Raw genomic sequence first — 19,939 nt, 5'->3', positions numbered from 1 at the left:
ATGCATATCATAGTAGTTTGGGTATGAGACACTTGGTTGCTTATGACATAGTGGGATAGTATGTGTAGGATAATTTCTACCTTTTGTGGTCTTGTTGTTACATTCCACATTCAATGGGTGATCCACCTCATGTGGACTATTTTATTATTTCTCCTTCCTACCACACCTCTTTCCTACCTACCCTTGTTTCTCATTGAGCCACATGTCATTTTTGTGTACTTGCATATCCATATAGCCTTTCCTATAGAAGGAAGCTCATATTCATTGTATGTAACATTTGATGATCCAGTTGATGAGTATTTTCATCTTGATAGAATATAGTTTATTCCTATCATCTATTTTGTCTCTCTCTATTTTACTTTTCATTGAGCTCTTGATCTTGGAAAAATCTCACAATAAGTCTTATGAAATATTTATATTATTATTTTGAATTATTGTTATAATTTTTTAGATGCAAATTTTGACTAACTATGTACCCATTTAATCTTATTTTAATGGATTTTCGAACTGATTATAATCATTATGACAACCCTTATCCATTATCAAATTATTCCAAACATAGATCTAGTTTGATTGTCTAATGTAGGTCATGTTCATAAATGTTTTCTTGTTCTCATATTTTCAATCTTTATCCTTTTTAATTGGAAGATAGAAACCAAATTTTTAGCTCGTTTTGCCAATCTTACACTTTGGTCCTATATCAACTTTGCCCAAATATTCAAAAATTTATTTCATGTTAATGTACTAAAAGAAGTTTTATTTATTATAATTATCAAATAGCAACAATTTTTTATTTCTTAGCATTGGCTAATAAATTTGTGTTTGCACTAATATTATGAAATCAAACAAGGAATGTGGCATAGCTACTCACCATCATCCTAGCATATTGCAATCACCTAGCATAATTAGAGAATTCATCTCCATGTTTGAATCTTTTTGGCTATCAAGGTATTTTTCAAATAATATTAGCTTGATGGAAAAAACATAGACAATGTGACAATAAAAATCAATATCATTAGAATTGAACATGATAGGAGAATTTTTATAGAAACCTAAAACATATATTCATATGTGAACTCTATTCTCTATATTTTGGGTGAAATATAGCCCAAAATTGCAAGAGTTCACCCAAATTTCACACCACAACTCTCCTCCAAAATTTCCAACAAAAGGTTGCAGCCAAAAACTCTCCCCCAAAATCAAGGGAAAAAATAAATGAATTTCAATAATTTATCAGCTAATTCCATAAATTACAACCAACTCCCACCAAAAATACATTTTATTTATTTAATAATTATTTACTCCCACCAAACATAAAATATACTTGCATCATAATTGTGCTCACATAAATACACATAAAAACATGAGAATACCAACAATAATAATTATATCACATAAGGGTGAAAATTGTATACACCGAAAAAATGGTCTGAAGATAATTAATTAAATAAGCAATTATTTAATTAATCTCCCTTCCTAATTTAATTGAATTCATTAGCATTTTGATTAAATTCTCCCTTTCATCTACTTATTAATAAATCTAAGGATTTATTTGATAGGTCCATTTCAATAGCTCCCTTTGATTAATTAATTCAAATTAATTAATCCTCCTCCCATCTAATTCATTTCTTCTAGTCCCCTAATTAAAAGCATGGTACATGTCTCCTTTCTTGGACACTTGTCATCTTATGAGCAAGGCTCCTTGACACTTGTCACCCCAGAGATGATATGTGTTCCTTCCTCCAACATCTTCTCTAACCTCCTCCAATTTCACCCTTCATATCTTCAGGATCAATCTTGACCATTGATTCCTGCCACCTCACCCCTCACCTTGAAAATCCTATAAATATCCCCAATTTTGGAGCACAAAGGATCCCATCTCATATTAGTTTAGGCATTGTTACTATAGGCATATCCATTCTATCATATCATTTGAGCATTGTTATTATAGGCAATTGCATCTTAGATCTAGTTTAATTTGATCTTTTCTAGCATAATTGTTCAATCATGTAACTTAATCAATCTCTTTTCTAGCTTAATTGCCTCATCATCGTAGCTTAAATCATGCATATCATTAGCTTAATTAGTCTCTTGGATCAATTTAACATAATCAATATCATCTAGCTTGCATATCATTATCATTTCAAATCCTACGTCTATGTGTAGTCAAGTCACTGGGATTGCTTTTCGAGATCTGATAAAAAAATCCATACTCGCATCTCTTAGGAGGCGATAGGTTGCTTTGTCATGGTTTATCTTTCATTTCCTTTTAATTTTCCAACCATGCTTGTAATGATCTATTTAGTGTTTGTGTTTGAGTGTTTGTGTCTATGGATTAGAAGCAATATTTCCAATAGAAGTAGAGATACCTTCTCTACGAGTATCATTAAAAGGCCTTATCCCAGATGAAGAACAATGAGTATCTAGATTGCAAGAGTTAGAATTGATTCATGATCGAAGACAACATGTCTTTGATCATTTGAAGGTATATCAGCAAAGAATATGTTGCAGTTACAATCATAAGGTTAAACTGAAAGTATTTCAAGTTTGGGAACTAGTACTAAAAGAAAATCCATGCAACTAGATAGATCAAGAAAAGAAAGGGAAGTTTGAACCAAACCGGTTAGGACCATTTGTGGTCTAGCAGTATTTGGGTCAGGAGCATATCATCTATCAACACAGGACAGGGATCAGCTTGAGGAACCCATCAATAGCATGCATCTAAAGAAGTTTTATGTTTGAAAAAGAAGAAAAATCCATAAACAGTGCAAAAAGAAGAAAATCCAAAAACAATGGAAAAACATAAAATTACAAAAACAACAAAAAACGGTGAAAAATAAGCAAAAAAAAAAAAAAAAGGTGCAATAAAAATAGATGGTGAAAGCCTAGCAAACATGTAGTATCTGTCAACTAGATCTACCATCTATTAGTTCATGCATCCTTCCACTTGCATTCATTTTCCATTAGCGTTGTTCATATCCATAATAAGAACCTTTGTATATGTGCGGGTATGGCAGGTGATTTATCACCATGGTTTGGATCATTAGGTATATCATAATGACTTTGTTTCTAGGCTTGGGGTAAAATCCTGCACCTAGCTGGGGGCAAAATTTTTGATCATTTTGAGCTTAATAAATTAGGAAGAACAATACTTAGGTAACTCTTGTCAAGCAAAAACTGAGACACATCCAAAGTTGAACACGAGATCAAATTGTCAACCATCAAACTATCACATGTCTGTCTAAGCATATCACACACTTTTCAATGGATGATATCTTTTGCATAATGATTTTAACATCATTGTTCAACTTTTCTATCTTGATTTCTAAGTGACTCCATGATGTCTCTGACTAGAGGAACAAGGAAGGAACATGATATTTTTCTTGTCTGCTATCTTTAAATTAATCATTAATGTGTGCAAATTTGTCTCAGGACATGATTATCAGGATATCATCAAAGACATTTCCAATTTGTGTATAAAAATGGTTAATACTCCCTATTTTACGCAAGCAACACTCAAGTCATCTTGGTTCAATTATATCTTGATTCTTGTGCTAACTTGCAATATCAAAATCTAAGAAAGTAGTGCTCAGGTCATCTTGGTTTGATTGTACTATCGATTTTTGCACTCACTTCGCACATTTTAAAAGAAAAATCTCAATGATGACAAAACACAATAACCCAGTGACTGGTCTGATCATAGCTTTGCATTTGCATTTATCTTGAATTTAGCTTGCATTTCATTCTTGCATGGGATCCCACAAGCTCATCTTATCTAAGGTTAAATCTATCATAGGAATCATCAAAGCATCATCATAAGTGTATACACAATTAGACTGATGACTCATCTCTCTCTAGATATTGTCGACCCAGTGAAAATCTTATGTTACCCCCTCAACAAAACCAACATCAGCATATCTGATTCTTCCTGAAACCTGATATCAACAAAATGTTAGTTCTTTATCCAATCAACCTTATCAATTCTATCAATCGATCACATCAAATCTATTATATCATGTCTTGTACAGGATGTATCTTTCTTGGATCCAGACTTTCTCATCAAGTCTTATATAGGATATATTGTTCTTGAAACCAGACGCTTTAATCATCTTTGTCTTATACAGGAGGTGTCATTCGTGAAACTAGCCTAAATCTTGATCTTATGAATCTAATCAATCAAGCTTTATGGATCATCACACCGAGAACCCCATCATCATGATCAAATAACTTGCACTTTCATCAACCAAAGTTGTAGAAATCAAATCATTTCTAATTGGGGCATCAATTTCATAACAATTCACACACTCCAAAAGTTAATGATCTTAATTTATCTCTTGAGGGGGCATCATCGTACCGCAAGTTATCAATCAATGTCTGGGACATCCTATCAAACCAATATCACATCAACATCATCAAAATGACATTATTCTTTGAATCAACGCGTCATCACACCTCGCTTCAAAGAGGGGCAAAATGTATACACCTAAAAATGATCTGAAGATAATTAATTAAATAAGAAATTATTTAATTAATCCCCCTTCCTAATTTAATTGAATTCATTAGAAATTTGATTAGATTATCCCTTTCATCTACTTATTAATAAATCTATGGATTTATTTAATAGGTTCATTTGAATATTTCCCTTTGATTAATTAATTCAAATTAATTAATCCTCCCCCCATCTAATTCATTTCTTCTAATCTCTTAATTAATTAAAACAAATCAATTTATGAGTGGTTGAAAATTAATTAGTCTTTTCCTATTATTTAAATTTGTAAATTCAAATTACCCACATGCCTCCTAATCTCTAACCACCTAACCTAACCATCCCTCTAACCTAACCAATTCCACCTAGCCTTGTGTTTAAGTAACCCTATCCTATCTTGCATATCATAACCTCTTTATCCTAACCTCCTATGGTGTGTATATTCTTCCCTTGAGACACATGGTACTTTGGCCACATGTCTCCTCTCTAGGACACTTTCCCTATTATGAGCAAGGCTCCTTGACACTTGTAACCCCAGAGCTGACAAGTGTCCCTTCCTCCAACATCTTCTCAAACCTCCTCCAATTTCACCCTTGATATCTTCAGACTCAATCTTGACCATTGATTCCTACCACCTCACCCCTAGCCTTGAAAAACCTATAAATATCCCATTTTGGAGCACAAAGGATCCCATCTCATATCAATTTAGGAATTGTTACTATAGGCATATCCATTCTATCATATAATTTTAGCATTTTTATTATGGGCAATAGCATCTTAGATCTAGTTTAATTTGATCTTTTCTAGCATAATTATTTAATCATGTAGCTTAATCAATCTCTTTTCTAGCTTAATTGTATACTCATCATAGCTTAAATCATGCATATCATTAGCTTAAATAGTCTCTTGGATCAATTTAGCATAATCAATCTCATCTAGCTTGCATATCATTATCATTTCAAATCCTCCGTCTAGGTGTAGTCAAGTCACTGGATTGCTTATCCAGATCTAAGAGAAAATCCATATTGGCATCTCTTAGGAGGTGATAGGTCATTTTCTCATTGTTTATCATTCATTTTCTTTTAATTTTCTAACTATTCTTACTGCTCGAGCGCTCTTACACCAAAGATGATCGGGACTAAGTGATCTGCCAAAGTTGTGGGATGTAATAAAAAATACATCGGTAGGGGAGTGTTCTGCCTCAGAGGGAAGTGTCTGCATGAGTAGATGCAGATGAAGCAGAAGAGATAATGTCGGCTTAAGTAATGCAAACATTGGTGAGAATCCAATTCCCCAAAAAACTAAGGATTACTTCACGAGGTTCATCCACGGAGGGTAGATCAGGGCCTAAGATCGGGATGAAAGGCGTAGTTGATGGAAAACAAGTTAATATTCCTTTACTACCCTTTGTTGGTCCTGAAGGATGGAGTAGGCTAAGTTAGCCTTCTTCATCTTGTTTGTGGTTCAAGGTACGAAGGTGACCCCGAAAAAGCGGGGTTAGAACAGGATAGAGAAAATACCTCGAGCCGATGTCCGATGAATTATAGCATGTTTCCATGCTGGGTAACCTACGTCATACTCGAAGGAAAATCTCAAACGACCCTTCAACAAATGGGTACCTGTACCTAAAATTAACACAAGTAGGTAGGTAGAGAATACATAGGGGCACGTGACAACTCTCTCTATGGAACTTGACAAAAAAAGCTCTATAACTTCAGGAGAAGGGGTGCCTCCTTGTACAAAGGAGGTCGCAGTGACTAAGCCCGGGTGACTATTTACCAAAAACATAGGTCTCTACAAAGTTGTAAGATGATGTATGGGGGCTGACGCGTACCTAGTGCCAGAACGTTAAGGAAGTTGGTGACCCGATGACAAGAAAGCTAGCGACTAAAGCCCTGTTGAACGATGATTGTAACTATAATGGTCCTAAGGTAGCTAAATTCCTTGTCAGGTAAGTTTTGACCAGCACGAAAGGCATAATAATCTGGGTATTGTCTCAGAGAGAGACTCGATGAAATAGACATGTCTGTGAAGATGCAGACTACCTGCACTTGAATAGAAAGACCCTATGAAGCTTTATTGTTCCCTTGGATTGACTTTGGGCTCTTGTTGTGCAGCTTAGGTGGAAGGCAAAGAAGGCCCTCTTCCGGGGGTGCATGAGCCATTAATGGGATAACAGTATAGAAGAGCCAAAAGTCTAACCTTGTGACTAAACCTACTGTCCAAGGGATAGCCTTAGGTAGATAGTTTCTATGAGGCGTAGGTCTCCCAAAAGGTAATTGAGGCATTGAAAGTTTTTCTCAAGCCGATCGGAAATCAATCCTCGAGTGTAAAGGCGGAAGGGAGCTTGACTACAAGACCAACCCATCGAGTAGGGATGAAAGTTTGCCCTAGTGATCCGATAGTGCTGAGTGGAAGGGTCATCACTCAATGGATAAAAGTTACTCTAGGGATAGTAGGCTAATCTTCCCCAAGAGTTCACATCGATTGAAGGTTTGGCACCTTGATGTCATCTCTTCATCACCTGGGGTGGTATTATATTCCAAGGGTTGGGTTTTTCACCCATTAAAGTGGTAAGTGAGCTAGGTTCAGAACATCATGAGATATTTCAATCGATATCCAATGTAGGCATTAGAGCATTGAGAGGACTTTTCCTTAGTACAAGAGGATAGAGAAGGATGCACCTCTGGTGTACCATTTATCATGCCGTCAATTGACACTGGGTAGCCAAGTGCAGAGCATATAATTATTGAACACCTCTAAGAAAGAATCCCACCTCAAGATGAGTGCTCTCATAAGGTCATGGTGAGATGAACTATTTAGTAGATGATAGGTGTCAAGTGGAAGTGTAGTGATGCATACAGCCGAGGCATCCCAAGAGACTGAAAGATTTGAAACTTGTTACTACAGGACTCGATTGATCTGATCAGGTACACAAAGTATGTTTTGATATAACATTTTACCATAGATGTGATAAAGAATAAAAAATGATTAATAAAGGGAATCGAGTCTTTCCGACTCCTAATCAATATGTAAAAAATGATCCCTTTTCTTTCCAAAAAATAAGCTAAAAAAATCCAAGAATTTTTTATTTCATAGCTCCATTCGTATCATTTAGAAACACCTCTAACAAGTATTTTAAAAACAGTTTCAGTTCCAACATAGATATTATTCAAACTTCTTCAACTTTCCTAAAATAAAATTTATATTCAAATTTCTACATGTTTTAAATTTTAAAATATTGGTTACCAAAAATTGCAAAGATAAATATTGAAGAGGGACAAGTGTTCCAACAAGCATACCAAAAATGTGTACCTAAAAATGTGAAAACAAAAAATATTTGAAAGATAAATGATAAAATCATCCTCAACATTTTATGTAGTGTTCATTTAATCATAGAAATTGACAAATAATAAATAAAAATAATGCATTTTACCCTAGAAACCTTTCTTGTATGATGAGGGTGGATTTTATAAAAAATGATAACATGGTTTCTCAAACCAATAGCACAACATTGTAGTTTTCCCTAAAGAATCTATTTATAAAGATGTAGGATGCTTGATCAATAATGGAGATCTAATAAGATATCAAGAATCAAGATCGAGTTTTTAAAGTGATTATGAGGTAAATGGTGGAGGATAATTAGGATTTTTAAATGATTTCGAGGGATAGTTATATAGTGGTTATGAAATGAGTCGAGAGGAATAAAATAATTTTCAGTTCTTTTATATTTATTTTGGTGCTTATGTGGGGACTTTTAATCAATTTTATTTGTTGGATTTTATGTGGATGGGAACATTAAATTGGAATTGGGATTTCAGAATTTGTGTTAGGACCTAGGGAAAATGGATTAGAACTTAAGGAAAATTAGGAATAATTAGGATGTATAATAGGATGAAGACCTAACAATGAATTAATTATATTTAAGAAATAATCAATATTAAAATAATTGATAGTTGTCTATTGTGATATTTATTGTGTAATATCTTTGTAAAACATCAATAATGCATGGAAATATCTTCAAGGTTGTTTCGTTCTTATTATATCAACAGTTTGTTTTTAAAGTGAGACACTCATAAAATTCTTGAAAACTAGTAATATCATGTAAATGTATTATCAAATGACTAAAACATAAATGTTTATGTCCATTGTAACTATAGACACCTAAAAATGTCTCATTGATCATGTACTAATTATTCCTCTAATTGATTAAATAATTCTTTAATTATTTAATTAAGTTAATTAATCTTATTCTTCTAATTTCATATTTCCTCATCATCTTACTAATTATTCTATTTCTTATTCTTTCATGATTTAATCATTTTAATTATTTTCTAAATATTAATTAAATATTTATTATTTAATTAATTTTGATTAATTCCCCAATTTAAATAATCTTTATTATTTAAATAAATTAATTCTCAATTTCTATCTCTAATCATCTAATCATCAACCATTTTCTAAATATTAATTGAATATTTATTATTTAATTAATTATAATTTAATCCTTTAATTCAAATAATCTTTATTGTTTAATTAAAGTCCATTTCTAGCATAATTAAATAGTTTCTTTAAATTATTTAATTAACTAATTAATTCTTCCATTTCCAAATCCCCAAATTCTAATTTCATTTAATTTCATATTCTTCTAATTTCTTCCAAATTCAAGTATATGTGCATGATTTCAAAAACCAAATTAAAAATCAAAGTCAAGTTCTAAATATATTCAAATACTAAATTGAATTAAAAAAAATTCAATTATTTGAATAAATTTCATTCAAAGATTAAATTGAAAATATAATTCAAAGTGCAAGTACATGCTAAATTAATTAATTCAATCAATTAATTAATTAAATCATTTATCTTTCCAGTCTCTATTTCCATCTTCTTGTTCCCTTTGTCATCTTCTTTATTTCCTCCAATCATTCTTTTTCTTCTTTCAGTTAGCTTTTTCTCAATCAATTGACTCAATTAATCGATTCAATCTATTCTATTTCACCTCTAAATCAGCAGTTCAACTATCAATCAGCATGTGAGCTCACCTGAGTTCCACCTCTTGATCATTATGTTCCACTTTTCAATCAATCTTCTCCAAAAATCTATAAATTGAGCATTCAATCTCCATTTTCACTCCTCTTCAATCTTGGACAATTTATTGTAGATCATGAACTTCGAATCTTTGTGTCAATTGTAGGTTGCTATTATAATATCTAAGAGTCGTCATACCATAGAGAGAAGAAGGACAATGGAAACCACGATGCATAATAGGGAGTTTTATATTGCTTAGTTTAATTCCATTTTGTATTTATTCCATTGGTTTTATGTTTGAATTGCTTAGATAGTTAAGGATTCGTGATCATCCTTATTTCCTATTTGGCAATGGTGTATTTGAGCATGCTACATTTTGGTGAACCCAAAGTGAAGAACAACTAATTTACCTTCTCTGTTTTCTGTGTAATTTTTCAGATTGTACAATTTATTTCATTTTTTACAGATTTGCATGGATTTTGAGAATAGATTTTTAATCACACAATTTCATAGACAACATTACACATTCAACCCTTTGGGGTCATGCATTCAACCAGACAAGGTCACGTAATTGCCCTTTCTAGATCACGCATTCACAGGGAAAATTTTTGTTTGATTGTTTCTATTCTCATATCCTTTATGTTCTCTGATATGTTTAATTTTGTCTAAAGTTGAGTAAATCTAGAAACAGATTATTTTGCATGATATTATTATAATTTTATGGCTTGAAAGGTACAATTTAGGATTTTAGGTGCTAGAAGGACAAAGGAACAAAGAAGACAGGCCAAACGCTATCAAAGGGTTCTCCAAGCAGAAAAGCCTATACAAGATTGGGAAGATCAACCAACCTTTGATAGATATGATAGCTTAGTTCTCTCATATCAAGTTAAATATGATCTAATTAATATTGAATGGATGATGAGAGATTTAGCTAGGGCCTCACAATTGGTTTTGCAGGTTTTTGATCGGGTTTAGTTTAATTTATTTTTTTGTGTTATCTGCCTTTCTACCATGCAATCATTCTATTTTAATTACGCAGTCGATCTGTTATTGTCAGGCATCCAATCTCTCAGGATTACGCATTCATTATGTTATGTTCATGCATTGGCTCTGTCAATGTCATGCAATCACGCATTCATTTCTGTCAATTTTTAATTTTCTATTTTCTGTTGATTTGATTTTACTGCTAATCATTTGTTTGCAGCCTGTGGTGAATTTACAAAAAGGATCAGATTAATATTAGATCAATTACACTCGTAATCTCACACTTCATATTTTGGTGCTTAAAATCAATAATGGTTAAAATGGACATGCATGCACAATCTCACACTTCATCTATTGGTGCTTAAAATTAACATTGGTTAAAATTGACATGCACGTATAACACTTTTATTTGGGCTTAAAATCAGCAACGGTTAAAATTGACATGCATGCCTTCATATTTCAAGTTGGTGTTTAAAATGGACATGTACATGCGTTTTCAACACCTCAATTTGGGCTATAAAATGAATGTGAATCAGGCTACACTAGATTAAATCACATTTGGTTTTCTTAAGGTAAAAAATTTTTATCGTGTTTGGGGTGGACGTACTGTTGCATTAACTAACTTTCCACCCACCTTCGGGGTCTTGGGAGAAAGGAAGGAGGTCACAACGACATCGGACAATTTTATTTTATTCCACGTAGCGAGGGGTATCTTTGACTGGGGATTTCATCACCCCACAGAGGTACTTCAAATTGGGAAGTGTTGGGGATATCATCTCTCATAGCATACTCTCGAGCAAGTTTTTTGAGATGCTATATAAATATAGTGGTCAAGTGGCTAGATTTTTGAGTTAATTCGACATATGTGGGGGCCTTCCCTATACTGATAAGCTCAACTAAAGTCTTAAGTGGCTTGCTCTGAGAATTCATCATTGGATCAGGACCCCTCAAAACCTTACAATAAGAACCAACTTAGTATCCCAAAACCCTACATTTAGTGATTCTGAGAGTGTGGATCATACCCCATAGATACCCTTCATGTACCTTACACTATGATACAAGAATCCCTCAGCTATAAGATCTTTGGATCTTCAAGATAAGAGAGACTGACATACTTTAGAAGTGTGTGTCATGGAGTGGAGCCAGTGCTGCCAGACTCTATTTGTTCGTTTTGTTTCAGAATTTCATAAGGGCCTCATTTGAAGGGTTTCCAATTTCTAGCCTAAGCTTAGCTTCTGTGTCTTTAGATGCATCATTGTATCAGACCAGTATTGAGTCATTCATTTGGGCTATTTCAGGCCCTATCCTGCCTATCTCTGAATTCTCTGAGATTGTTTGAAAAAATAGTTCAGTCAATTATATCTACCTCCAAACAATTGTTCTCGGACTTGGAAAAACCACAAAACTTGTCCTACACAAAAAATTACTGAGAACGAAGTCCATTTTGAAACATTAGATAGTCCTGCAAACTCAAAGTTTTACACACATGTGACCATAGGAAGTCCTTGCATAGTCCTCATTTACATCCCTATTATCATCCTAAGTCCTTGCAAAGTCTTCATTTATAGTCCTCATTATCATCCTAATTCCTTACATAGTCTTCATTATTGTCCTAAGTCCTTGCATAGTCCTTGCATAGTCCTTATATAGTTTTCATTATCATCCTCATATATGTCTGTCTTAGTCCATTGTCATTTGCATAATCATCCTAGAAATTCATACCCCAAAAATCCAAAACACAATCAGAGGATCAATCACACTCAACCTCAACTCAAACAAGCTGGTCAACTCAATCTCTATCTAATAACACAACCTCCCAATCGCTATCCATCATACAAACCCAATCTAATTCAAGTCATGATTCAGAGGTTCTCATTCAAAATCCTTCTTCATCAAGCCAAAATGTTGAAACATTCCAACAATATCCCATGCATTTCCAAACTCCTTCCCCGTGTCAAGAGGATGACCCAAAATTAGAAGAAATGAGTCCTGAAACAAATAAAGATCAAGAACAACCACTTCCATCCTACCCAATTTTTGATTAAGATCCCACTGACCAAGAATCTTATGATGATCCCCTCACTCTTTTCTATTCCATTCATAATCAAACCCTTCCATCTCAAGAAAAAAGTTTCCTTTCAAGTCCCATCCAACATCCACCTCTTAAAAAAGATCAAGACATCCCTTCCATCCTCCCTAATAATCCCTTTACAAACCAAGATCAAAGCATACCTTTACCTTCATATCATAAACAATATCCCATTATTTCTCCAAATCCTGATCAAGATCCCTCCATCCCTTCATCTCCATGTCATAATCCTCCATGTTCCTCATAATATTCCCTCTCAAATGAACTTACCATTTCTCCTAGTCATCCTAATGATCCTAATCCCTCTATATAAGATGTTCATGAATCAATGAAATCACCAATCTAGATCATACTATACAGAGAAACTTGTCAACAATTATATGTATGCCATCATCAAATACTAATGTAGTTACAAAAACAAGCATAACACCAGCTAATAAGATCAACACCTGGTTGACATCATCATCCTCTTCAAGTGCATCAATAAAAACAAACATAACACCTGCTCATGTCGTAACTTCAAAAATAAAATCAATTTGTCTCATACACCCATACTTGATAGACTGGTGGAAAGAGAATATACCATAGATGGATTGAATTGAAAATGATAACGCTATAGCTAAGTGTTCTAGAGATGGATTTCCCTCCGATGATCCACAAAATCCAAAAACTAAAGAAATCAACAATGGAGATGTTGAATGTGTACACTTAGCTGAGTCCTTATATCCTATTGAAAAAGACATCTTTATCTGACTCATCAAACAAAGACCAATGAACTACCTACACAAAACTCTCTAACCCTGTGAACAACATGCACCTTAAACGATATTACATCTAAGGGCTAGGTTAGTTTAGGTTTTTACTTTCCACATTGCATCTCATTTTATTCGAACCACCGCATCACATATAGCTTCTTTTCCAAACACATCATATTCACAGATTTCTTGGCATATAGTTTCTGCATTTATATATAGCAACACCAATAAAACAAGGTAATTGTTCAAGTTTATCATTCGTTTACATTCAAGAGAAACAAGGATAATCTCCTTTCTTAGATATTCAGACATGAATTCTTTGAGGTCCTAAGGTCATTCATCTTCAGCATTACCCTATGATGATGCTTTACTTATGGTTGGGTAGTGATTTCACTATTTGAGACTTGTTAACCCAAAATCTATCAATCGCTATATCTCAAACATATTAAGAAGATCTCTAATTCATTCTAGACACCTAGTTTATCATATGACTAGTGAAAAATCTAAAATTCTAATTCAGTGTTGTTTTTATTATCACAACCAAGTAGGTTTCACTACTTACAAGTCAAGTCAAGAAAGTAAAAAGAAAAAGAGCTATTCCAAATATCCATCTCAAGGAAAAAGATAAATGATATATAACTGAAACATCATGCATGCAAGTGCAACAAAAAGCTTTACTATAGGAACATGCGAGTAACTCCAGATGCCTACTAGCAATGGAGCAATATTTGAGAAATTACAGTCTATAACCTCGTCGGAGCTCTAAAAGTCTGCTGGCAGCGAGGCTCTATTCAGGATGCTTTTGAAGTTAGGATAATCCATGTAGCAAGTCATATAGGATGCTAAGGATCTTTAGTGAACACAAGAGAAGGAATTAACTCATCTGCACACACATGGGCAAAAGAAGATCAAAGTTTCAAGAACTAATGGAGAAGTTTTTCGTGTCTCCATTTGTAACTCCTAGTCACTAAGTGTGTTGAGTTGAATGTTCCAAAAGGCCTTAGAGATCGATTGACTACTTATCTATGAAATATTTTGCACCTCCATTTCAATTGGTGTATTACAAATGCTAAAACAAACACAGTTAACCTTGTTTAAATAGGAAATGCATCTTCATCATGCATATTGCATTAACATAGGTCATGTAAAAAAATCATTGTCTCCACATGCATTCTACAGATCATCATGTCATAGGCCTGCTCACTGGAGGCATAACTGAGAAAATCCAAAAAATCGTATAAAGTCCTGAAAAAATGCAAAAAATATCATATAATGTCCTTCGAAAACATCCTAAAAGTATGATCCTGAAAAAAGTCCAAAAACATTGAAAAACTTAAAATCCAAAAACATTGAAAACCTTAAAATCCAAAAACATTGAAAAAAGTCAATCGAAAAACATTCAAAACATTGAAAAACTTACAATCCAAAAACAGTGAAAACCATAAAATCCAAAAAGATCCATATAATGTCTTTAAAAAATCAACCAAAAACATCTACAAAATATCCTGAAAAAATCAATCAAAAACATTCAAATATCGATCTACATAATCCAAAAACATCGAAAAAGCTCTTGGAAAGAACTAAAAACCGAAAAATCAATCAATCAGAAAAACTTGCAATAAAATATCTCGTGAGAAACAAATACCCTAGTGGATATCCAGCAAACGCTTCGCACGAGGTCAACAAAGGATAAGACTATCCAGTCAAACATCTACAATCAACTATTCAATCTGTCTTATCAATCCTATCATATCCATATCAAAGTGATCATTATCTTGTCTTAAACAAAAGAGGATACACTCGAAATCAGACAGGTCAGTCTTAAACGGGGTCTGCAACTTTCTGAGATCAGACATTATCAACCATCACATCAAGCAACTGAGAACGAAGGCACAAGGTCAGTATAGCTGCTGAATTTTGTCCGTGTTAGTATTTATCTTTTATCATTTGGTGACAGATTATGTTCCTACGCTACTCAGGGATGTCCACAAGTGACTAGAGGAGCCATGATGGGCATTATCTTTTTCTTTGTTTGTTGCTTGTCTACTACGTCTTTGTTTCTTCAATGAGATATCTTTACATCTTGGTTCCTTATACCCTGATGTGCTAAGCTCCATTTTTCAATAATAAGGCAAAGTGATGGATATATATTGCACAATAAATAATGACATAGGTTCATGATTCATTCAATTTCATTCTGATTTCATCAAATTTGCTTATTTCTAGTTTGTTGATTCTTTTCTCATCATCTCTTTCTAAATCATATTCTTTTCTAATTCATTCTATTTCATTCTAAGGTTCATTCTCTCATATTCTATTTCAATATCATCTTCACATCACCTATTTCTATCTCTAATAAACTAACTATTATTTTATCTCACATTCTTCTTTTTTTGAGAGATCATTCATGTCTGTAGTGCACAAACAATCTCTCGAGGGGGTATTACACCTTGAGTATCACCAAGGCATACTGGGACATAATTTTTCATTTTCTTTGAACAATGTCATTCTGACTTTGTCTCAAAGAGGAGCAAATGTAGACACCTAAAAATGTCTCATTGATCATGTACTAATTATTCATCTAATTGATTAAATAATTCTTTAATTATTTAATTAAGTTAATTAATCTTATTCTTCTAATTTCATATTTCCTCGTCATCTTACTAATTATTCTATTTCTTATTCTTTCATCATTTAATCATTTTAATCATTTTCTAAATATTAATTAAATATTTATTATTTAATTAATTCTAATTAATTCCCTAGTTTAAATAATCTTTATTATTTAAATAAATTAATTCACAATTTCTATCTCTAATCATGTAATCATCAACCCTTTTCTAAATATTAATTAAATATTTATTATTTAATTAATTGTAATTTAATCCCTTAATTCAAATAATCTTTATTATTTAATTAAAATCCATTTCTAGCATAATTAAATAGTTTCTTTAAATTATTTAATTATCTAATTAATTCTTCCATTTCCAAATCCCCAAATTCTAATTTCATTTAATCTCACATTCTTATAAATTCTTCCAAATTCAAATACATGTGCATGATTTCAAAAACCAAATTGAAAATCAAAGTCAAGTTCTAAATATATTCAAATGCTAAATTGAATTAAAATAAATTCAATTATTTGAATAAATTTCATTCAAAGATTAAATTGAAAATCTAAATCAAACTGCAAGCACATGCTAAATTAATTAATTAAATCATTTATCTCTCTAGTCTCTATTTCCATCTTCTAGTTCTCTTTGTCATCTTCTTTATTTACTTCAATCATTCTTTTTCTTCTTTCAGTTAGCTTTTTCTCAATCAGTTGACTCAATTAATCTATTCAATCTATTTTGTTTCACCTCTAAATCAGCAGTTCAACTATCAATCAGCATATGAGGTCACCTGAGTTCCACCTCTTGATCATTTTGTTCCACCTCTCAATCAATCTTCTCCAAAAATCTATAAATTGAGCATTCAATCTCCATTTTCACTCCTCTTCAATCGTGGACAATTTATTCTAGATCATGATATTCGAATCTTTGTGTCAATTGCAGGTTGCCAGTGCAATATCTGAGAGCCGTCATACCACAGAGAGAAGAAAGACAATGGAAGCCACGATGAATAATAGGGAGTTTCATCTTGCTTAGTTTAATTCCATTTTGCATTTATTCCATTGGTTTTATGTTTGAATTGCTTAGATAGTTAAGGATTCGTGATCATCCTTATTTCCTATTTAGCAATGGTGTATTTGAGCATGCTACGGTAACAATACATAAGTATTTGGTTGGATGAATATACTTGAAAAAAAATTGTTGATATAAATTTTAGTCTATTTCAAAATTTGGGCTTTAAGAAACTATGTAAATCTTTACTTTCATATTATTATAAATATTTCAGTGGCTTTGGTCACTTTTGTAAAGAGAGAGAGAGAGAGAGAGAGAGAGAGAGAGAGAGAGAACACATATTTGTACACATCAACAACTGAATAGTACCTTTCAAGATTGTTTATTAGTTTACAATTGTGGGAACATTGTAAAAATGACATAACTTTTTACATTCCATTTTCAATGAGAAAATTAAAGAAATACATCTCTTAAAAATTAATATTTCTTTTACATTTTGAAAAATAGATTATAATGGTATGAGTGTATTCACAAAAAATCATTTAAATCTTAAATATAATATTTATAAAATATATCATTTTTTTAATAAATAAATATATAAATTCATTTAATAATTAATAATAATATTCAATTTAAAATTAAATAAATATATTTAAAATGTCATTACTAACTATCTTAGAATAAAAGGCTGTATTTGAATCTTACATTCATCGACAACTTGCATAGGATAGGAGGCTTTGTAGTCGGTTCTTGATTTACCCGCTTCCTCTGTAACATGTGGAGATCTCTTCAAAATATCAAGAAAATATCAACTTTGAGCGGTCTATATTATTAGAATTAAGTGTAAAATATTTGTTTCAATCTTTGGGATAATATTCTGTACTGGAAAATATCAACTTTGAGCGGTCTATATTATTAGAATTAAGTTTGAAATATTTTTTTCAGTCTTTGGGATAATATTCTGTACTGGAAAATATCAACTTTGAGTGGTCTATATTATTAGAATTAAGTTTGAAATATTTTTTTCAACCTGTCCGATAATATTCTGTTTCATTATCAAAATGTACTCTCTACTTGTGGATATCTTTTGCTTTCTATATATTTATCTTCTATAACTTGACAAAAACTTCAAAAACTTTAAGCTTTACATTCCTTGTTCAAAATATTATTACTAATTAAGACGGTGTTTCAGTCCTCATCCTCCATACCTTTCATTATAAAACATATGTCAATATAATTAACTAAATTTAACATGCATAGTCAAGGCTTTTGAAATTCACGCAACTTTAGGATATTGAAAATCAGAGATCACTGCAGAACATGTCAAGCCTGAGATAACAGAAGTCTAATTGTTGATGACCATTCGAATTTTAAAAGACTGGGGCTCTCATAAGATAGGCTGCTCTGAAGCCGGGTCTTGGCTTCCTTCCTACGTGGAGCTGTCACGATGTTGGTGGGAAATATCAATTTTGAGAATGGACTTATAATTGTTATGTGGAGATGTATTCTATGGGAGTAATCGAAATATTAAGAGAATTGTATATATTAGTTTTAAATCTAATAGAATTGACTTAAATCTTACAGCAATTATTTAAGTCTCTTAAAGAAACAACTCATTATTTTGAATATAATTAAGTAGAGCTGATTTAAACCTTCAATTAATATTGTATTATAGCCATGCTCTGAATGATGATGACCATTAGGTTATGAAGTCTCGAGAATAAGGATGCACTAATTAAAAAATCCATTTAATTCTGATGTTTAGGTAAGACATTGTGTTTTAAGAAGTCGTTCAAGTCATTATGATCTGATATTTTTGTTAAGATAGCACTTGAATGGGTCAGCAGTCCAGTCATGTAGAGATGATCAGAATACAAATTGCAAGGTTGAAAACTTAAAAGACATTTAAGTTTTTTAGAGTTCATAATATTGATTTTTTTTAAAATTTTGGAACTGATTGGGTAATATGTTTTTCATCAATGTTTAGGAAGTAGGGAGATAAAAGATCTATCACTAAGATGTAGGGAGACAGGATTTATAATATATGATTATGAAGTTGATCATAGAAATGATCCAACATGTGCGTGAATTCCTACATTCCGATATTGAAATATAATTAAAAACATTCACTTCTCACATAATATGATCTTGAAGAATAAACTATTCAAACAGTTCAATCTAGAAGTTTTCAAGGAGAGAATTTCAATGCTGACGGGGACTCTCGTAAGACACGGCTTCTGGAGCCATAACTTGCGGAGAGATGTTGTCTATATAATCCCTCCTCATATACCCAATCTATCCATCTTCATTCAATCGTTCAATCCAGACGCTATAATGGCAACAGTTTCAGATCTTGTGCTTCTTCTTGTGGCAGGACTGGCCATATCTCTTCATATGCAAGGTAAGCTGTATTTAGAACATAAGAGTTGTAGGTTGAATACTATATGCATCCGAGGCTCAGAATAATAATATGTGTGTGTTTTCTTGCAGAGGCGGGAGCAGTTAAGTTTGAGTTAAGGAACCAGTGCGGGTACACGGTTTGGGCGGCAGGATTACCCGGAGGAGGGCAGCAGCTCGACCAAGGTCAGACATGGACGGTGGATGTGCCGGCGGGGACAAAGGGGGCAAGATTCTGGGGCCGAACCAGCTGCTCTTTTGATGCGAGCGGCCGAGGAAGCTGTAAAACCGGTGACTGCAACATTTTGGATTTGACCTATTTTACATGTTTCATTTTTCTTCCTTGGTAAATGTATTTTTTTGTGGCCAACCCGGATGTGTTCTCAATGGTATATATATTTTTGTATTTGATCCTTTGAGATATAACAAAGTAGTATGACAATCTAGATTCATAAATTATAATTCAAACACTTTTTGGAGGTCTAGATGAATTGTATTTTGTGATGTAACTTGAACCAAGAATGTTAGACTGTATGTAACCTGTATATTACTAGATGTTCTATGATGAATATGA

The 19,939-nt window shown here is 32.7% G+C and overlaps 1 protein-coding gene across 1 annotated transcript; it reads left to right on the top strand.

Moving 5' to 3' along the window:
* The first annotated feature begins 19,026 nt into the window (after positions 1-19,026).
* On the top strand, positions 19,027-19,730 carry LOC131857403 (pathogenesis-related thaumatin-like protein 3.7). Its single transcript, XM_059209936.1, has 2 exons — positions 19,027-19,369; positions 19,459-19,730. The coding sequence occupies exons 1-2, from the start codon at positions 19,111-19,113 to the stop codon at positions 19,713-19,715; spliced, it is 516 nt and encodes a 171-aa protein (XP_059065919.1). The 5' UTR covers positions 19,027-19,110; the 3' UTR covers positions 19,716-19,730.
* The last annotated feature ends 209 nt before the right edge of the window (positions 19,731-19,939 follow it).

The sequence above is a fragment of the Cryptomeria japonica genome, chromosome 8 (genome assembly GCF_030272615.1).
Source record: "Cryptomeria japonica chromosome 8, Sugi_1.0, whole genome shotgun sequence".
NCBI lineage: Eukaryota > Viridiplantae > Streptophyta > Pinopsida > Cupressales > Cupressaceae > Cryptomeria > Cryptomeria japonica.
The sequence above is the reverse complement of the archived record's forward strand: the minus strand, read 5'-3'. Positions and strand labels throughout refer to the sequence as shown.

Bases quoted from the DNA above. Each gene is read 5' to 3' on its own strand.
- LOC131857403 (XM_059209936.1), top strand. From the start codon at position 19,111: ATGATCTTGAAGAATAAACTATTCAAACAGTTCAATCTAGAAGTTTTC. The intron at 19,370-19,458 runs GTAAGCTGTATT...GTTTTCTTGCAG, and splicing joins CATATCTCTTCATATGCAAG to AGGCGGGAGCAGTTAAGTTT.